Source organism: Parasteatoda tepidariorum, chromosome 7 (assembly GCF_043381705.1).
Source record: "Parasteatoda tepidariorum isolate YZ-2023 chromosome 7, CAS_Ptep_4.0, whole genome shotgun sequence".
Classification (NCBI taxonomy): domain Eukaryota; kingdom Metazoa; phylum Arthropoda; class Arachnida; order Araneae; family Theridiidae; genus Parasteatoda; species Parasteatoda tepidariorum.
Genome location: NC_092210.1, coordinates 66,487,037 through 66,502,088, shown reverse-complemented (window position 1 = coordinate 66,502,088; position 15,052 = coordinate 66,487,037). Strand labels below are relative to the sequence as shown.

General features: G+C 28.9%; 1 protein-coding gene across 2 annotated transcripts in view; it reads right to left on the bottom strand.

Annotated features, from left to right (window-relative positions):
- Positions 1-750: 750 nt before the first annotated feature.
- LOC107445498 (cell adhesion molecule CEACAM6) overlaps positions 751-15,052 on the bottom strand; it is a 152,638-nt gene continuing 138,336 nt past the window's right edge. Inside the window, exons 5-8 of one of the 2 annotated variants that reach the window (XM_016059898.3) lie at positions 11,396-11,609; positions 9,788-9,921; positions 6,642-6,870; positions 751-2,485 (exon numbers count right to left, since the gene is read on the bottom strand). In XM_016059898.3, coding sequence (XP_015915384.2) covers positions 2,409-2,485; positions 6,642-6,870; positions 9,788-9,921; positions 11,396-11,609 — 654 coding nt within the window. In that variant the 3' untranslated portion in view covers positions 751-2,408. The remainder of the gene's footprint in view (positions 2,486-6,641; positions 6,871-9,787; positions 9,922-11,395; positions 11,610-15,052) is intronic. The other variant, XM_016059899.3, reaches the window with a different exon arrangement.

Genomic DNA, 15,052 nt, shown 5'->3' with positions numbered 1-15,052 from the left:
TGCCAAGGAAGGGAGTGAACTTGCTACTCCCCCTTCCTCTAAACTACTAGTGTCTGAGGTTCACTCACTGAAGTTAGCTGGAGTAAATTCAGCGTGGAAGCACCCACCAGATCATGATTGGTATGCCGCCAAATGCCCCGGATTATCCCTGCAGTGCACTTGTCCCGGATTTGCTCAAACAGCTTTGTCAAGACTTAGGACCGGCCATATGAAGTGTTTGACCTTCAGAGCGAAAGAAAAGACTTATTATTGTCATTGCTCGGCCATCGCTTCTCCATCTCATCTTTTGGATTGCATTGGTGCCTCTGTGAGGCAACTGATGAGTGATGGAGAGACTGTCTATGACTTGCAGATGCGACATGATCTTCTGGACTTGGTCTAAGGCTCTTGACCAAGAGTATAAGCAACAATAACAACAACGACAACAAAAGTAATATAAATATTTTCTGGTTTGATAAGGTGGAAAACATTAGTAAAAAATGAGATAAAATTTGGGGAGAGAGCAAACTGATTGTAGTTCGATTCTTTAAGCACCGGAAGGAAGATTTTCTGATAAATGTCGGTACCTAACGAATAAAGAACACAATTTATAATTTTATTTAAATTTCTGCATCATTTTTACCTTGAAATATTAACATAAATTCCTCTTTATTAAAATTTTATTCATATTTCTATTTTTTATCTAATTATGAGTTTCGATCGCATATTAAAAAATGTTTAAGTTGAAGCGAACAAATAACCAAGTAAATCTCACCGAGGTATATAGTTTTTATTGTTTTTGCTTGTATTACAATTTCTGAAACGAAATTCAGTAACAATTTGTGCCATATAATTTTAATTCATAAGATACAGGCATATATTTATGTTAGGAAAATAGGAGGTATGTATTATTTACAAAGACATTATATGGTAATAAAGTCACAAACAAGTAAACAAGAACTAAGCATTTTTTTATTTTATTTTGGCAAATATTTTTTTTTTAAATTTTAGATAACTGGTAACATCTATACAATTTTTTACAAAAATCCGTGATGAAACCTGGCTTATTAGAAGGAAAAAAAATAAAAACAAAACGTGCAACGCTTTAGTAATTTAATGAGTACTAAATTTATTACATTACTAATTCAAATATGCTTCAGCATTTACTTTTGGCGCCGCTTTATGCTACCTCCTTTTCGGGGTTATAAAAACATTTTACTCTTCAGCATTAACATATTAATCTGATTTGTTTGTCATTTTTAAATTTTTTTAAAAATCATAATACCTCAAGCAGCACATAGCCTCTTTCTGAGGTTTAATACTTCTTACACATAATCTCAACATTGGGGATTCTGTTGAATACTGGAAATATTATGATATATAGTAGCATTAGTTTTTGTGCAGCACAAAAGGTCACTAATCACAAAACATTTTATGACCTACCTCATACGAATGGCGTACAACAGCACTAATTTAATTGAAAACTGTAAACGTTATGGTACAATTTCCTTTAAATATTAGGCAGCTGAAAACAGCATAAAAGTTTAAATAATATCTTTTAATAATAGATATTGCATGACATCATTTTAATGATGCATTTTATAAATCATTGTGAATTCAATTAAAAACTTTGCTTATAATTGTGCTACAGCATCTTTCTCATTTTTGAGCTGTTGGAAACAGCCCAAAAGGTCATGAAGTGCAATTATTGTTTATTACCCCTATTGATGTTTCAAATATGTTTGATTACATTGGTTATGCCAGCACAGTATCTTTATTTATAGCACAGTATCTTTCGTTTGAAATAACACAAAAGCTTTTTCAATATAAATATTAGAAGTCCATAAATTGATGTTGTACACCATTGCAAAATTAGTTTAACGCTTTGGTGAGATTGGTATAATGTGTTTCATATTAATGCTGTTGGAAACAATACAAAAAGTCCTTCAATACAGAAAACTATTAGACTTTTGACTGATTTTGTCCAACTTTTCGATTCAATATTGTGAGAAGTTCGTTACAATGTTGCTCATAATTTTGCGCTGCTGAGGTAACACAAAAGTATATTGAGTTTCCCATAGACTCTATGGTTCAGTTGACGCTTTAAGTGTTTTTCCAGAAGGTTTACATACAACTATTTACACTTAACTTGTATATAATTATGACTCCAATTTATATATATACACTTAACTTCGGGATAACCAGTCATCATTCAGGAATATATTCAACAATACAATTTTAACAATTAACTTCTGTATTTTTATTTGGGGTTGACGACTACACCATTCTTGTTGTTGTTGGGCTGTTCATTAAATGAAAGATACCGATTAATCTTTTTGGGTGAGGGGGGAGGAACAAGCAATTCCAATCACAGAGTCGGTCACTGCATAGCAGCGAGGAAATAAATTATGCTTCAGTGAGAATTCTTGCTACCGAATGCATATCAGAATAGTTAGAAGCAGGACAAGCCAAAGAGAAGTCCCATTTGTCTTCAGGTCACTTTCTCCTGAAAAGGAAATGAAAAGACAGATTAATTATCGAGAAAATGGCTAATCTTTGCTTTGGAAGCTGACTTTGCTTACAGAAGCTTTGATAGAAGTGTTCTGAATTATTTTTCTTGTGCTTTAAGAAGGTTATAAATCTATTGAAAAATAAATTGAAATGGATAATAAGAGAAATCTTGGTGCATTCACCAGTTTATGGAATAAAAGTGAAGAAATATATGTCTTTCATATGTTTTATAAGAGCACGACGAATTTTATCCTTATTCTATACCACAGAAAATTCTCTGACTAGATATAATTTTACAAATGCTCAACTAAGTGTTTCTGATTTATTAAATCGAACGTAAAGTTGAACGGTACGTAGACCAAAAACGAACATGCTGTCTCGAACAGTAGGTTTTGAAACAAATCAAACCAGCCCTTTAAAACTTTAAATGTGTATTAGCGTGCCTGCTTAAATTATTATTTTTTATTTCAATTCTTTATCAAACTTTAGGAAAAAAAATTACTGAGAAAATAGATAGATTTTAATTTTAAATAGAAAAGCTTCTTTAAAGAAAAAAAATTGCTCTAACATTGTTGAAACAATGTATGTATAAAACAATGCGAAATGCAAATGGGTGTTTTGCACTGTAAAAAAGGATTCCTAAAATTGAAAAAAAAAAAGTGTCAAAAGAGCTCCGAAACAAATAATAGTCGATTTTGAAAACCTCGTTTATTCAAAATTGAAACATCATATACTAATTATAACATCATAGTCTCAAAAGTGATGGGGAAGAAGAAATGAGAGAAAGAGATGTTTCCAGGATTCGAATCAAGGACCTCCAAGTTTGCAGTAGGATGCTTCTATCACTACAGCTGTACAACCAAGTCCAGGGAAAGTAAGGAAGCTTTAGATTGTGTCCGCCGCTATAACACATCATGACATACTGATTTCTAATTTCAATGGTACAAGGAGTTGCAATTTGGAAAATGTAGTCCCAATTGTTTAGTTAATAGATCAATAATTTTACTTTTTGTTTATTTCGCCATGTCTTAAAAACTTTCAAGTGAATGGAGAGCATAAATCTTCTTAAATTTTCCTGGATTGGGCTGTACAAGTATGGTGGTTAGAGTATCCAACTACGAAACTGGTGGTCCTCCGTTCAAATCCTGCCGACAGCCAACGAGCATCTCTCTCAGGCATTTTTCCTTCCCCATCTTTTTCGACGCAATGTATTTTGCTCAAAAGTAAGTGAATATATACTGTTTTAATTTTCAAGGAAAGAGGTCTTTGAATTCGACTATTATTTACTTCGGCGCTATTTGTGTTTTTATTTTCGTTTTCTTGTAAACCTTCAAGAAATTTAGAAAACTTTTTCTTTAAAATTTTAGTCTAAACAGGACAATGTCAAATTCAGAAAGGAAAACAAAATCGCGATAAAGCATACTAAACAACTGGAAAAAATATAATACTCGTAAAGCATTCCCGTAACAGTTCGTTGAATGCCAAGAAGGCCAGATGTTAAGGTTTCACAATTTCGTGAAGAACTGCATGATGATAACAATGCTCTTACTGACACTGTCTCACTTTTCCTACGGATACAACGGATTCTGGGAACGCTTCAAGCCACTACCGGGTATCGAACTTCGGTTCTTCCCACAACGAGAGCTCAGTAGTTAACACTGAGCCATCACACCTCATTGAACAGTTTAAGTCAACACGGTTCAGATATAAAACACTGAGAACTAACTAAATTATCTTTGTTATATTACTTTGCCTTATGTATTATAGCGAATATTATAGAAGGAAGAAATCAGCTTCTTAGAAATTACTTCATTTTTCTTATTTGCGCTTTTATGCGAATATAATTATCAGTATTTTAGAAATAAAAGGTTTAAAATCTAACCAGATGGTATGTTTTAGTTTAGAAATGTTCATCGCTGTTAGCAAATATTGTTATTGTACATTGTATATTTTTAAGATTGCCAACAATTTTCAAAAACTAGTATAATTTTGCAAATATTGACATAAGTAATGCGATGTTTCTCTTTTAAGTATTAGAATCAGCTTATCTTCATCCATAAAAGCCCTTTTTTTCAAATCTAAAACACTATCATGAAAAAATTTATAGCATTTAAGCAATTTATTATTATTTTTTATATTTATTTCAAAACACTTATTAGGGTCTGCGTGTAAGAAATAAAAAATAGCTATATGCAATTTCTTTTTCAAAGCAATTGACGTTTAGGTATATAAAAACCTAAAACTTTTCAGATACTTTTAATGCACCTATAATTTTAAGTAATATAAGTCAAAAAATATTATTCAAGTCATTTCAAAGCATATTTTCAACAAAAAATTGGCATTTAAACTTAACAATTACCCTGATTCATTGTTTTCATATTTGTAAATTCTTGTTTTTATTAAATTCTTGTTAACTTAATACACACATTAAGCAGTTATTACGACTAAATTATTTGTAATTTATTTAAATTGCAAATGATTTGTATTCAATATATTATTGTTTTAAATTCATTTATATAAAATATTAAATTACAAATATTTAAATTAATTTGTAATTTATTATTTTTTTATTTAGTAAGCTATTCATTTGAAAACTAATGGATTTCGGAATTATTCTAAAAACATAATATTGTCAAAAAGGTTGAAATTTGAGTGACGCGAAACAGTGAATAACATCAAAGGAAAGAACTTTTAGAATAATTATTTAAAAAAAAAAAAAAAAAAAAAAAAAAAAAAAAAAAAAAAAAACACGTACCTCGAATAACTTTATTTGGATAGTACAAGATATTTTTTGGAAGAAATGTTAAATTTTCTTTAGTTGGAAGTTTTCTTGGAAACTGATTTATATCTTCGAAAAATATTTTTCAGCAAATATTAAAAAACATTATGCAGTGTTTTGAATGTATTATTTTAACTTAAGAAAAACACTTTATTAATGCTTCACTTAGGGTTTGTGTTATATATATTTGCTTGAATAACTTATTGCAAAGAATGCTGAAATATCAAACATTACTTTTCAAATGCATTTTTTCATACTATAGTAATTCATTCCTGGAAACTGTTAACATATTCTAAGAATAATCTTAAGAAAAAATGTAAGATTCTATGAAATGTTTCATTTAAAGTTTTTATTTTGTTTGATATCTGTTCTAAAATTTATTTAATAAATGTATATAATTGGTTGAATAAATGTATAATAAAATATACACCGTTAAAACCTACACGTCATTATTTTTTTTCTTTAACAGTGAAAATTGTTTGATTTCTAAAAAATGCTATTATAATTAAAGGAAAATTTAAAAGATTAATGATATCTAAAATTTTTAAAACTTAAAAAAAAAACAAGTGGCAGCATTACAGTATTTTTACGTATAATATTTTTCAAAGAACAATTCTTTTGTACATTTTTCATGCAAAATTATTGCATAAATTTAAGATAAATTATAAAAATTTACTCACAGTCATACAAATATACTAAAAAAACGCTCAAGAGCATTTGGCCGCACACTCCGTTCTCGTAGCTGTCAGAGCCATAAACCTAGTAACCGTAAGCCTAACACCAATCACATGGCCACCATGATCACCAGATTTTTTAAATCTGGTTTTTCGAGGTTTTTTTAAAAGACTGTTTAATCATAGGAAGACTTAGTCTCCTGACAGCAGAATTGGTATATTTGAGAACGTGCGCTTATATGTATGCCTCCAGGTATATGGTGTAATGCATCTCTCGTGGCATCTGGAAAAACATTTAGCATCACCTGCAGAAATAATGAGCGTAAATGGCTAACGTGTCTGAAAATACAGAATGATTTTGTTTAGATTCCTTGAATATTAAGCACAATTTTCAACTCCCTGTAGCAACTGCGGATAGTAGCGATGCTATACTCCTATGCGTTTTGTTATTTGCTTTACACGCAGATTCATCATTTTGGTTTCTAATTTTGAAATTCTGTTGTAAAAAAAAAAAAAAAAAAAAAAAAAAAAAAAAAAAAAAAGATGAAGTTGTCAGAATATATAGTTAGAACTCTTTAAATCAAACAATTCTCTTTAACGGTTAAACTAAAAGAGAATCATTATTCAACTCTTATAAAAAAAAAAAAATATATGTGAATAAGGAATACCATTCAAAAGTCTTATAAAATGATAATTACCACTCCTGTTAATAATGACTACCAACCCAGAGCTCTCTTGTCGACTGCTGATTATCAAGTCTGTTTTTCTCTCATTTTCCACTTTGAAGTGAGTGGCCACACACTTCAACCTCATTTCACCTCTTTGAAAATGCCTAGCTTGGACAGTGAAACGTAAGCCAAGTAATGTAGATTCTTGACCATCTGGATAACGGATAGGGCTAAGTGGTCGCAAGTAATCTCGATTAGCCTGAAGTTGAATATCCATAAATAAATATCCATATCAAAGAAGAAATTTCAAGAGATTAATGTATAACTTATATTAAATAATGTGGTATTGCTTTTATGATGTTTTGTTACTTTTATCTGTGCTGCACTGCTATAATTACTTTAAAGTTTTAGTTTCTCTTTCATAAGTTTTCACCTGCCCTTTTCTGCCCTTAAATAATTCAGCCAAAATAAAAATAAAAGAAATAGCGAGTATAGCTCTACTTATTTTGTGATGGTGGTAACAGCCAATAAGAGTGGAGTAGGTTTTGGGGGCTTGGTTAGAGGAGGTGAGAGAAAAGGCAGGGACACACATGGTTTTGGAGAGCTGGGGTTAAGATACAAAAAAGATGAGGATCCTCAACAGCTAAGTCATATTATAAAATTTTCTATTACACCCATAATTATTATTTTTTATTTATTAATTAGCAGTGCAGCTTCATATTGTATAATTTCATGTAAAATTTTTATGTATTATTAATTGGAGTGAATGCCTCCCTGGAACAAAATTTGTAACTCTAAATATCTTAGTTGATCTATATTAAATAAATAATTTTAACACCTTGCGAATAGTGATCATTCTAATGATCTTGTTCTCTTACTTAAGAATGTATTCTTTTTAATTGTTGTTTTATTTTTATTCTTATCTTAATGTTTGTGGTGATGAACTGAACATCATCACAATAAAATAGCACATACTTTAATAGACTGTTATAGTTAAACAGAGTATTCAATATAAACAAAGTAATATAAACCATTTTCTTTTACCCTAAAGGTTCAATACTTAGCAGATATCTTATGTAAATTAAAAAAATTAAATATTTGAATACAAGACGCATTCGTCTCCATTTTCAATGTTCATGGAAGACTTGCTAAGATGGTTCATCGGCTCATTACTTTAACGTTTGCGAGTGTTGTTGTTTGTATTCTCTCACACTAATATGTAAGAAAATTTTCGGTTCTCAACAGTTTTCTATAAGAATATTCAATGCACGTTTTCTTTTCTTAGCAGTGCCGTATATCTCTATCAAGCATCTATAGACACTGGGATACGAAAAGGAGATATAATATTTAGAGATGTGTCTAACTTTTAATGAAAAAAGAAAAGTTCATTCAGTTATCCAGTAATACTACTGAAAAGCTATTTTTAACTATAGCTTTTAGTTGACTTTTCCTAAAATGAATCGATAAAAATGATAGTTGTGTTGATAATTTCTTGGGAATTTTTATGTCAATCATAATTTGCAAAGAAATTCTTTTGAATTTTATTAATATTTATTTAATATTTAATTATATACTTAATATTACTTTTATGAATACCTTTTTCACAACATGCCTAAAGTTGCAACATTAACCTGTTTGAAAGATAGATACAGAAACTAAGACTGGAGCTTTCAAACATTGAGTTTAACTTTAAATTACTCTGTACCATCAGACGACCACAAGTACTCAAAGAAGAGGTTTTTTTTTCAAATTTAATATATGATTAATAATGAGACAGTTGAATTCTTATTATATTTGTTTTATAAATGTTTGCACTCAGAGCTTTTGAAATTATATTTTACCTATTTTCATGACTTTTTTAACTTATTGGAAAAAGTCCAAAAGTTAGTTAGTTAGTCAAAAAGTTAAGTCATGCTCCAAAGAATGTAAGAGTATGAGATTAGATTAGAATTAGATTAGAGTTAATTAGAGTCTTCTGCAAATTTAATGAAATACAAAATTGAGTTATATTATTGCACTTCTGAATTTTAATTATCTAATATTAAGATTCAATTTGGACAGAATTTTGTTTTATTTTTGTCCATTATAAAAGCTGCAATTTAATATGCGACACGATATTAATATCGGGATTTTGAAATTGAACCGATTTTTCCCAGTACGTAACTAAAACCGAAAATGAAGTAACGTTAAAAAAGCAATAAATATCAAGTCAGCAACAACAAAACCGTGAAAAAAATCAACATATCAATGTATGAGAGATGTGATATAGCGTTTATGCAATAAAAATTTTCATTGCTCTTATTCAAAGGTTTAAATTACTTGAAGTAAAACAAAAGCGGTCTCACAGTTCTTATATTGGTATTATTTACTGGTGTTCTTTTGTTTCAAAAATTACACAAATGAATTATCTGTAAAAAATACGTGTTAATCCGTCATAGTAGAATAGAGCAATATCCAAGCACATTAAAAACATTCCTATAATGGATGATTACAATTAAAGTTTCACTTTTAAAAACCAAGGAAACCACTGGTCAGAATGACCTCATGTTTCATCTGAGTTTACAGAAAGCGATTTAGTTTTGTAAAAAGAAAAAACAGAATAATAGTTGGAAATTTGATATGGTAAATAAAAAATTTAATAAGTTGTAAAATAACCATTTATTTAATTGCAATTTTACCATTTCAGCAGAGTCAAATTACCCCAAAAAATGGTAGCCAAGCTATAAACTATGAGACAAATAATTTATTGACTGTTTTCTTCTTATACGTTTAAACAACCAGAATAGAATTTTATTCGTGCCAACTTGGCCTACAGCCAATGAGAATCGAGCGCATGTTCTTCGAAAGCTAGAAGTAACGCCATGTGAGAAGGATTATGAATTTATATTTTTATTTTCCACCATCGGATGCCTAACACAACAATGGATGCCTATATAAACATATAATAATAAGTGTTTAGTGAACACCATATGAAGCAGCTTAGTTGCTTGAACCTGGGTACATGCCTGACCCGGAAGGCCTAATATGTCAATCTCATGACCGGATGAACTGGGAAACGAAACCCACCGTTGACACCACACATTTAATCATACTTATGACGAAACTTATGAACACATTTAATCATACTTATGATACTTTTGAAACTTATACTCACGTGCTGATTTCGTTTGACTTACTTCTTTATCGTTAATATACCATCGTAATTCAGCTGGAGGGTGGCTTTTAACAGCAGAACAATTCACATTTACAACGTTGCCTTCTTGATATCTTAGACGGCCACCAGTGATTAACGGTCCATCTTCATTAACTGCTGAATACAAGGAAAAATTGAGAACAAATCTCATTAAAAAATTAGATTGTATTTGAATTTATTTTTAATAGTTTGATAGTCTTAAACAAAGCGAACACGCAATACGATATTCGATTTATTATTACTGATAAATATAGCAAAGATGCACTGTTTATAGTATCATTAATGTCTTCATGAATTGAATCGAAATCTATTTTTTAATCTACTGATTTAAAACTGGTAAAATTATTCCCATGTAGTTCTCATCAAAATGGAATGATTGCAAGAATTCAATTAAAAAGCATTTTAATTTTATGTACTTGTGGACTACATACAATAAGAACAAAAAATTATCAACCTAAATAACTTTGGAGCTAATGGTTGAATTTTCATGTAGGATTAATGGTTTGAATGGGGGATTTCAATATGCCAATTAGCAAGAGCAGAAGATATTTCTAGCTATGAAATCAAGCACAAAAATTAGCTTTCTCTGAATAAACATACTATTTTTTCGGTGAATTTTTTCCGTGAACTCCAAAATATTTGTATATATCTATCTAACTATCTATCTATCTTCCAAACTCTTATTGACATTAGTAATGAATGCCTCAATAATTAGGCATTTATTACTAATGTCAATAACAGTAATGATTATCGCGGTATTAGGTATTTAATTTACTGATATAGATGAAATGGTAAAGGCATTTTATGGCTTTCAAAACGGAGATATCTCTATATTTTTAACAACTAATTTATTAAGATTTTAGGAAAGGTTTATGTAGCTTTAAGAGAAATCACCCTATATCAATTTTTGACCAATTAAATTGCCGCAAAATAGCTCTTAATTAAACATAAATATTATATTTTTTATATATAATAGTATATATATAATATGTGCATAATTTAAAATACATTTATATTTTGGTTGAAAAACTGTTTTAGATTTAATAATTTTGCCTTAAAATTGGGAAATTGGGAATTAAATTCAAAAGAGATTGACTTGACTGAAAAACTAGTGACAGATTAACCAATTAATTAGCACTAACTAATTCAACGGTGAATCAACTTTAAGAATATGAGTTTCGAGTGTTTTTTTTTCAACCAAAAATTATACAAGATACAATTAATCGTCATTTTAATGGGATGAACCTCTAAAAGGATGATTCACCTTAATCTAATAACTTAAGGCCACCACGAAAAGAATTATAATAAATAAAAAAATTAATTTATAGTAGCTTTATTAACTGTACCAGCATTGTGTTTCAGTGTTCTGCATGATTTTTTAATGCTTATCCTTATTTATTGATTAATTTATTTTTCTCTTGATATTCAGCTAATGTATAATAAAAATTTTAAAAAATATCGAAACTAAAGTCGAATATGAACGTCGAATGTAAAGACGAATATGTTAGGTGGAATAAATGTAAGAAAAATAATGAATGGTTGATTAATAATTTAAATACTGGTAAATCTTATATAACTATTGGTCATTTACTTGCTCTGTTTTCTGAAATTTTAGCTTTGTTCGTGGCTGTTATCTCGTTCTTGGTCGTCATATTTGCTTTTGAAATATACGCTCTACATGTGAGTGTGAGAACACCATTCTTGAGATGATTTGGAACAACAACAAATCTGAGACCCAGCTGTGAGCTGAGAAGACCATCTATTTGCTTCTTTGGAGGTAGTCTGGTAATGCTTTGTTGAGGTACCTGAGAAAGAAATAAAAATTAATAAAAATTACTATATGTATATATATATATNAGATATCTTTTCTCTTTTAAAGTTATAAAGTTTCGTTTCAATTTGATTTCCTTCTACTTTGTTTTTGAAAATGTCATGTGAAAACAGCTTATAGCTTGAAGGGAAGTCCAGTTATATTCGTTTTTGATTTCTGACAACTTACAGGCAGTTACGATATTGTTTCTGTTTTCTTCCCTTTTATACCAGATTTATGTATCTCAGCTGGTTTTGACAAAGTCTTCTGGAAAAGTAATTTAAGGGCATCATTATGTGGAATATTTGCTAAACTTCGAAACTTAAGAGACTGTTTAGACAATTGCGTATAACTTTTTGAAATATTTTTTGTAATATTTTGTTTTGCTAATAAACAAATCAGTGAACTAAAGAAATAGTTTTTTTTTATCAAAAAATTATTATAACGAACATTTTTTTCTCTAAATAACTGTATAGCCGTATATAATATGGATGAAGGGGAAGGAATCGAGAAACATTCGAAAAGGAATCTTCCAGACTTTCTCGCGAGAACATCAGTAACTCTCCTTCACACCCGGTTTTTGTAAAAAAAAAATTATTATTATTATCTTTATTTAAGAGTCTTATGTCATAGAAAATTAGCGATAGAAGTTTAAATATATATATATAATATGATCTAAAAAAATTACGGAAAAAAAACTGTAAAAAACGCTCAATTTTAATGATTTTTCTCAATTTGAGGGCCCTTTAGAGGAAATTTAAATGGTAAAATATTTATTACTTTCCCTCTGTGAGGTCTCGAGGTTTAGTCGATTCACAATAGAGGTCTCGAAGGTCTAGTGACTAGTCGATTCATTATAGAAGGGTGTTTTGACTTCTCCCCTCACTCGCGTATTGTAAAAAGTTGGCTAAATTTTCTTGTTTTTAAAGGGTATTAGAGGAAAACGGTGCTATCTGAAGCATGTAAGGAAGTAGTTAAAAAATTGCTACCCCACCAAAACAACTTTTTTCCTAAGGGATCCAACTTTGTGTAGGATCACAGCTTAATTTTAGTTATTATTTTAAATAAGTATTTAAATGTATATATATGAATTAATTCAATAATGATAGAAATTTTTGAATTGCTATTACAATTAAAATTTTTATTTTATCTCATTATGAAAATTTAAACACATCGGACAAATCTTTTTTGAAAAATTAATTTTTAAAAAATTCATATTATAGAATATAATACTTTTGAAAAATTTGGCTTTTTGAGTATAAAAAGTATTCGACAGACTGACTGCGTTCAAATTTTAGATTTTGTAATTTAACTTCACATAGTTTGAAACTAAAAAAGTATTTGAATTAGATTTCACAATATTTTAAATATTCTAAACACAGATTATAAAAAATGAATAAATATTAATTTAAAATTGCTTTTACAACAATAGTTTTAGAAGAGCAATTTTTATGGTTGCGTGCAAGTATAATTTGATCGGTATTCAAAGTTCCACAGACCAAATTCAATATGATAAAGTTCACAAAAAATGATATCAGTAGTAAAGTGCTCAAACTATTGTTCACTCTGCCGATAAGAACACTGGTGACATATTTCTAACTTTGCGACAACCTCCTCAACTTTGAGGTTTAATAATCCAAAATCATCGCAAAAAGCATGTTCTGTAGAGGTCGAAAAATTTTGCGCCTGAATTTGTAACTTAAAATATCGTCTGTATTGATTAATTAGCGTATTTATACTTTATATCTGGTAAAAATCCAATAAATAGATGATGATTAGATTTAAAGTTATTAATAGTGTGCTATTTTTATGTTTTTCCATTTATTACTTTTTATTTTATTTTTGCAGATTTTTTTATCTCTTAATGTATTTTCAGTTTATATTAGATTCATAAACACAAGGGATAAATAAGTTTTGATATTAACTGGATAATGAAACATTTTTTTTTATTCGAATTAGAGATTCATGAAAAGTTTTTAAGCATTAATGAATAGGAAACAATTTATGAACAATGTAATTTGAAAAATGGCAGATTTAAAAAAAGACATAAATAATAAAATTTAATGTATATGTGAGTTTCTTAATTCTTAAAGCAATTTCGACTTATCTTTTTCTAGGGAAAAGGAGATTTATTTTTCAAGGAAAAAACACATACACACGTATTATTAATATTTTTAATGTATGTTACTGTTGGGGAAATACAAAGAATGCTGAGGTGCATTTTTCTTTCTTTTAAAGAATTTTTTATCATCTATTTTTTACATATACAGATTTAATTAAGTGTAAGTGTGAAAAATTTAAGACTTAGAAATAATAAAAACAGTGAAATGGAATATATAAAATAATAATAAAGAATATAAAAATAAATTCCGTAATGAAAGCTAGTCCTTTTTTTAATTAAGACAAAAAGGAAACAGAAGTCTTAAAATAAATGATATAAATTCAGAGTTTAGATCAATTGAGTGAAAATAGTTTTGAATATTCCAATTTTTAGTTATTCAAAAAACATACCAGGTGCTTAAGGAGTGTTTAAGGAGTAAAGGAGGAAAAAAAACAGAAATTTGCGAACATATAGTATAAATTAAGAGTTTATTTACTAATGGTTGGATATGAATTGTCTGAATTTTGCTTGTCAAAATATTCATTTGAATTTTACCGTCAATTCATTAAAGCACAATTGTAAACGCTATCAATTCTGCACAAAAAATAAAGAAATATTACCTTGAAAAATAAAAATAATTATGTCAAATAGCTGAAATAGTGCTGACTCTTCTGTTCCCAGAAATTAAAAAAAAAGACGCAAACGTTTAACCATTATACAAGAAAATTTAAACAAAAAAGAAACATTCATAGAAATTTAGAGTTAAGTTTTTGACAGTACGAAATAAATTACCAGAACATTACTTGTCAATATTTTGCTGATTTTTGCTGTCAATTTCTCTTATTAAAGCATTATTATGAATGCTAATGAATCATGCACAAAATGCAATGAAATGAAATTTTTGAAAGTCAAAAAAGTAATTGTTCTAAAGATAGAGATAATTTTCACTATTCTGTTCTTAAAATCAAAACAAAGCTAGCGTTTAAGTAGTATATAACACTAGTGGATTGCCCCCCCTGTTCGCTAACGCGTGCCAACTCCCGAAAATTGCTACATAATATTATATGGTATGCTTCGCAAACCAAGCTCGTTCCGCTCGCTACTAACTTAGGTACATTGCAAATACACAAAATTCTAAGAATTCAAAACAATCATTCAAATCCATATAACAACATTTTTTTAAAAAAAATTACATCTTTTTAGTAAATACTAAGTCATTAAAATAAATTTAAATTCAAATAAATGACATGTAATTCGTTAAACCTATTAGAAATGTGCTATAGTATAAAATCTTAAAGCGTAACAGCACGACTGAGACTCATTTTTCAATGAATAAC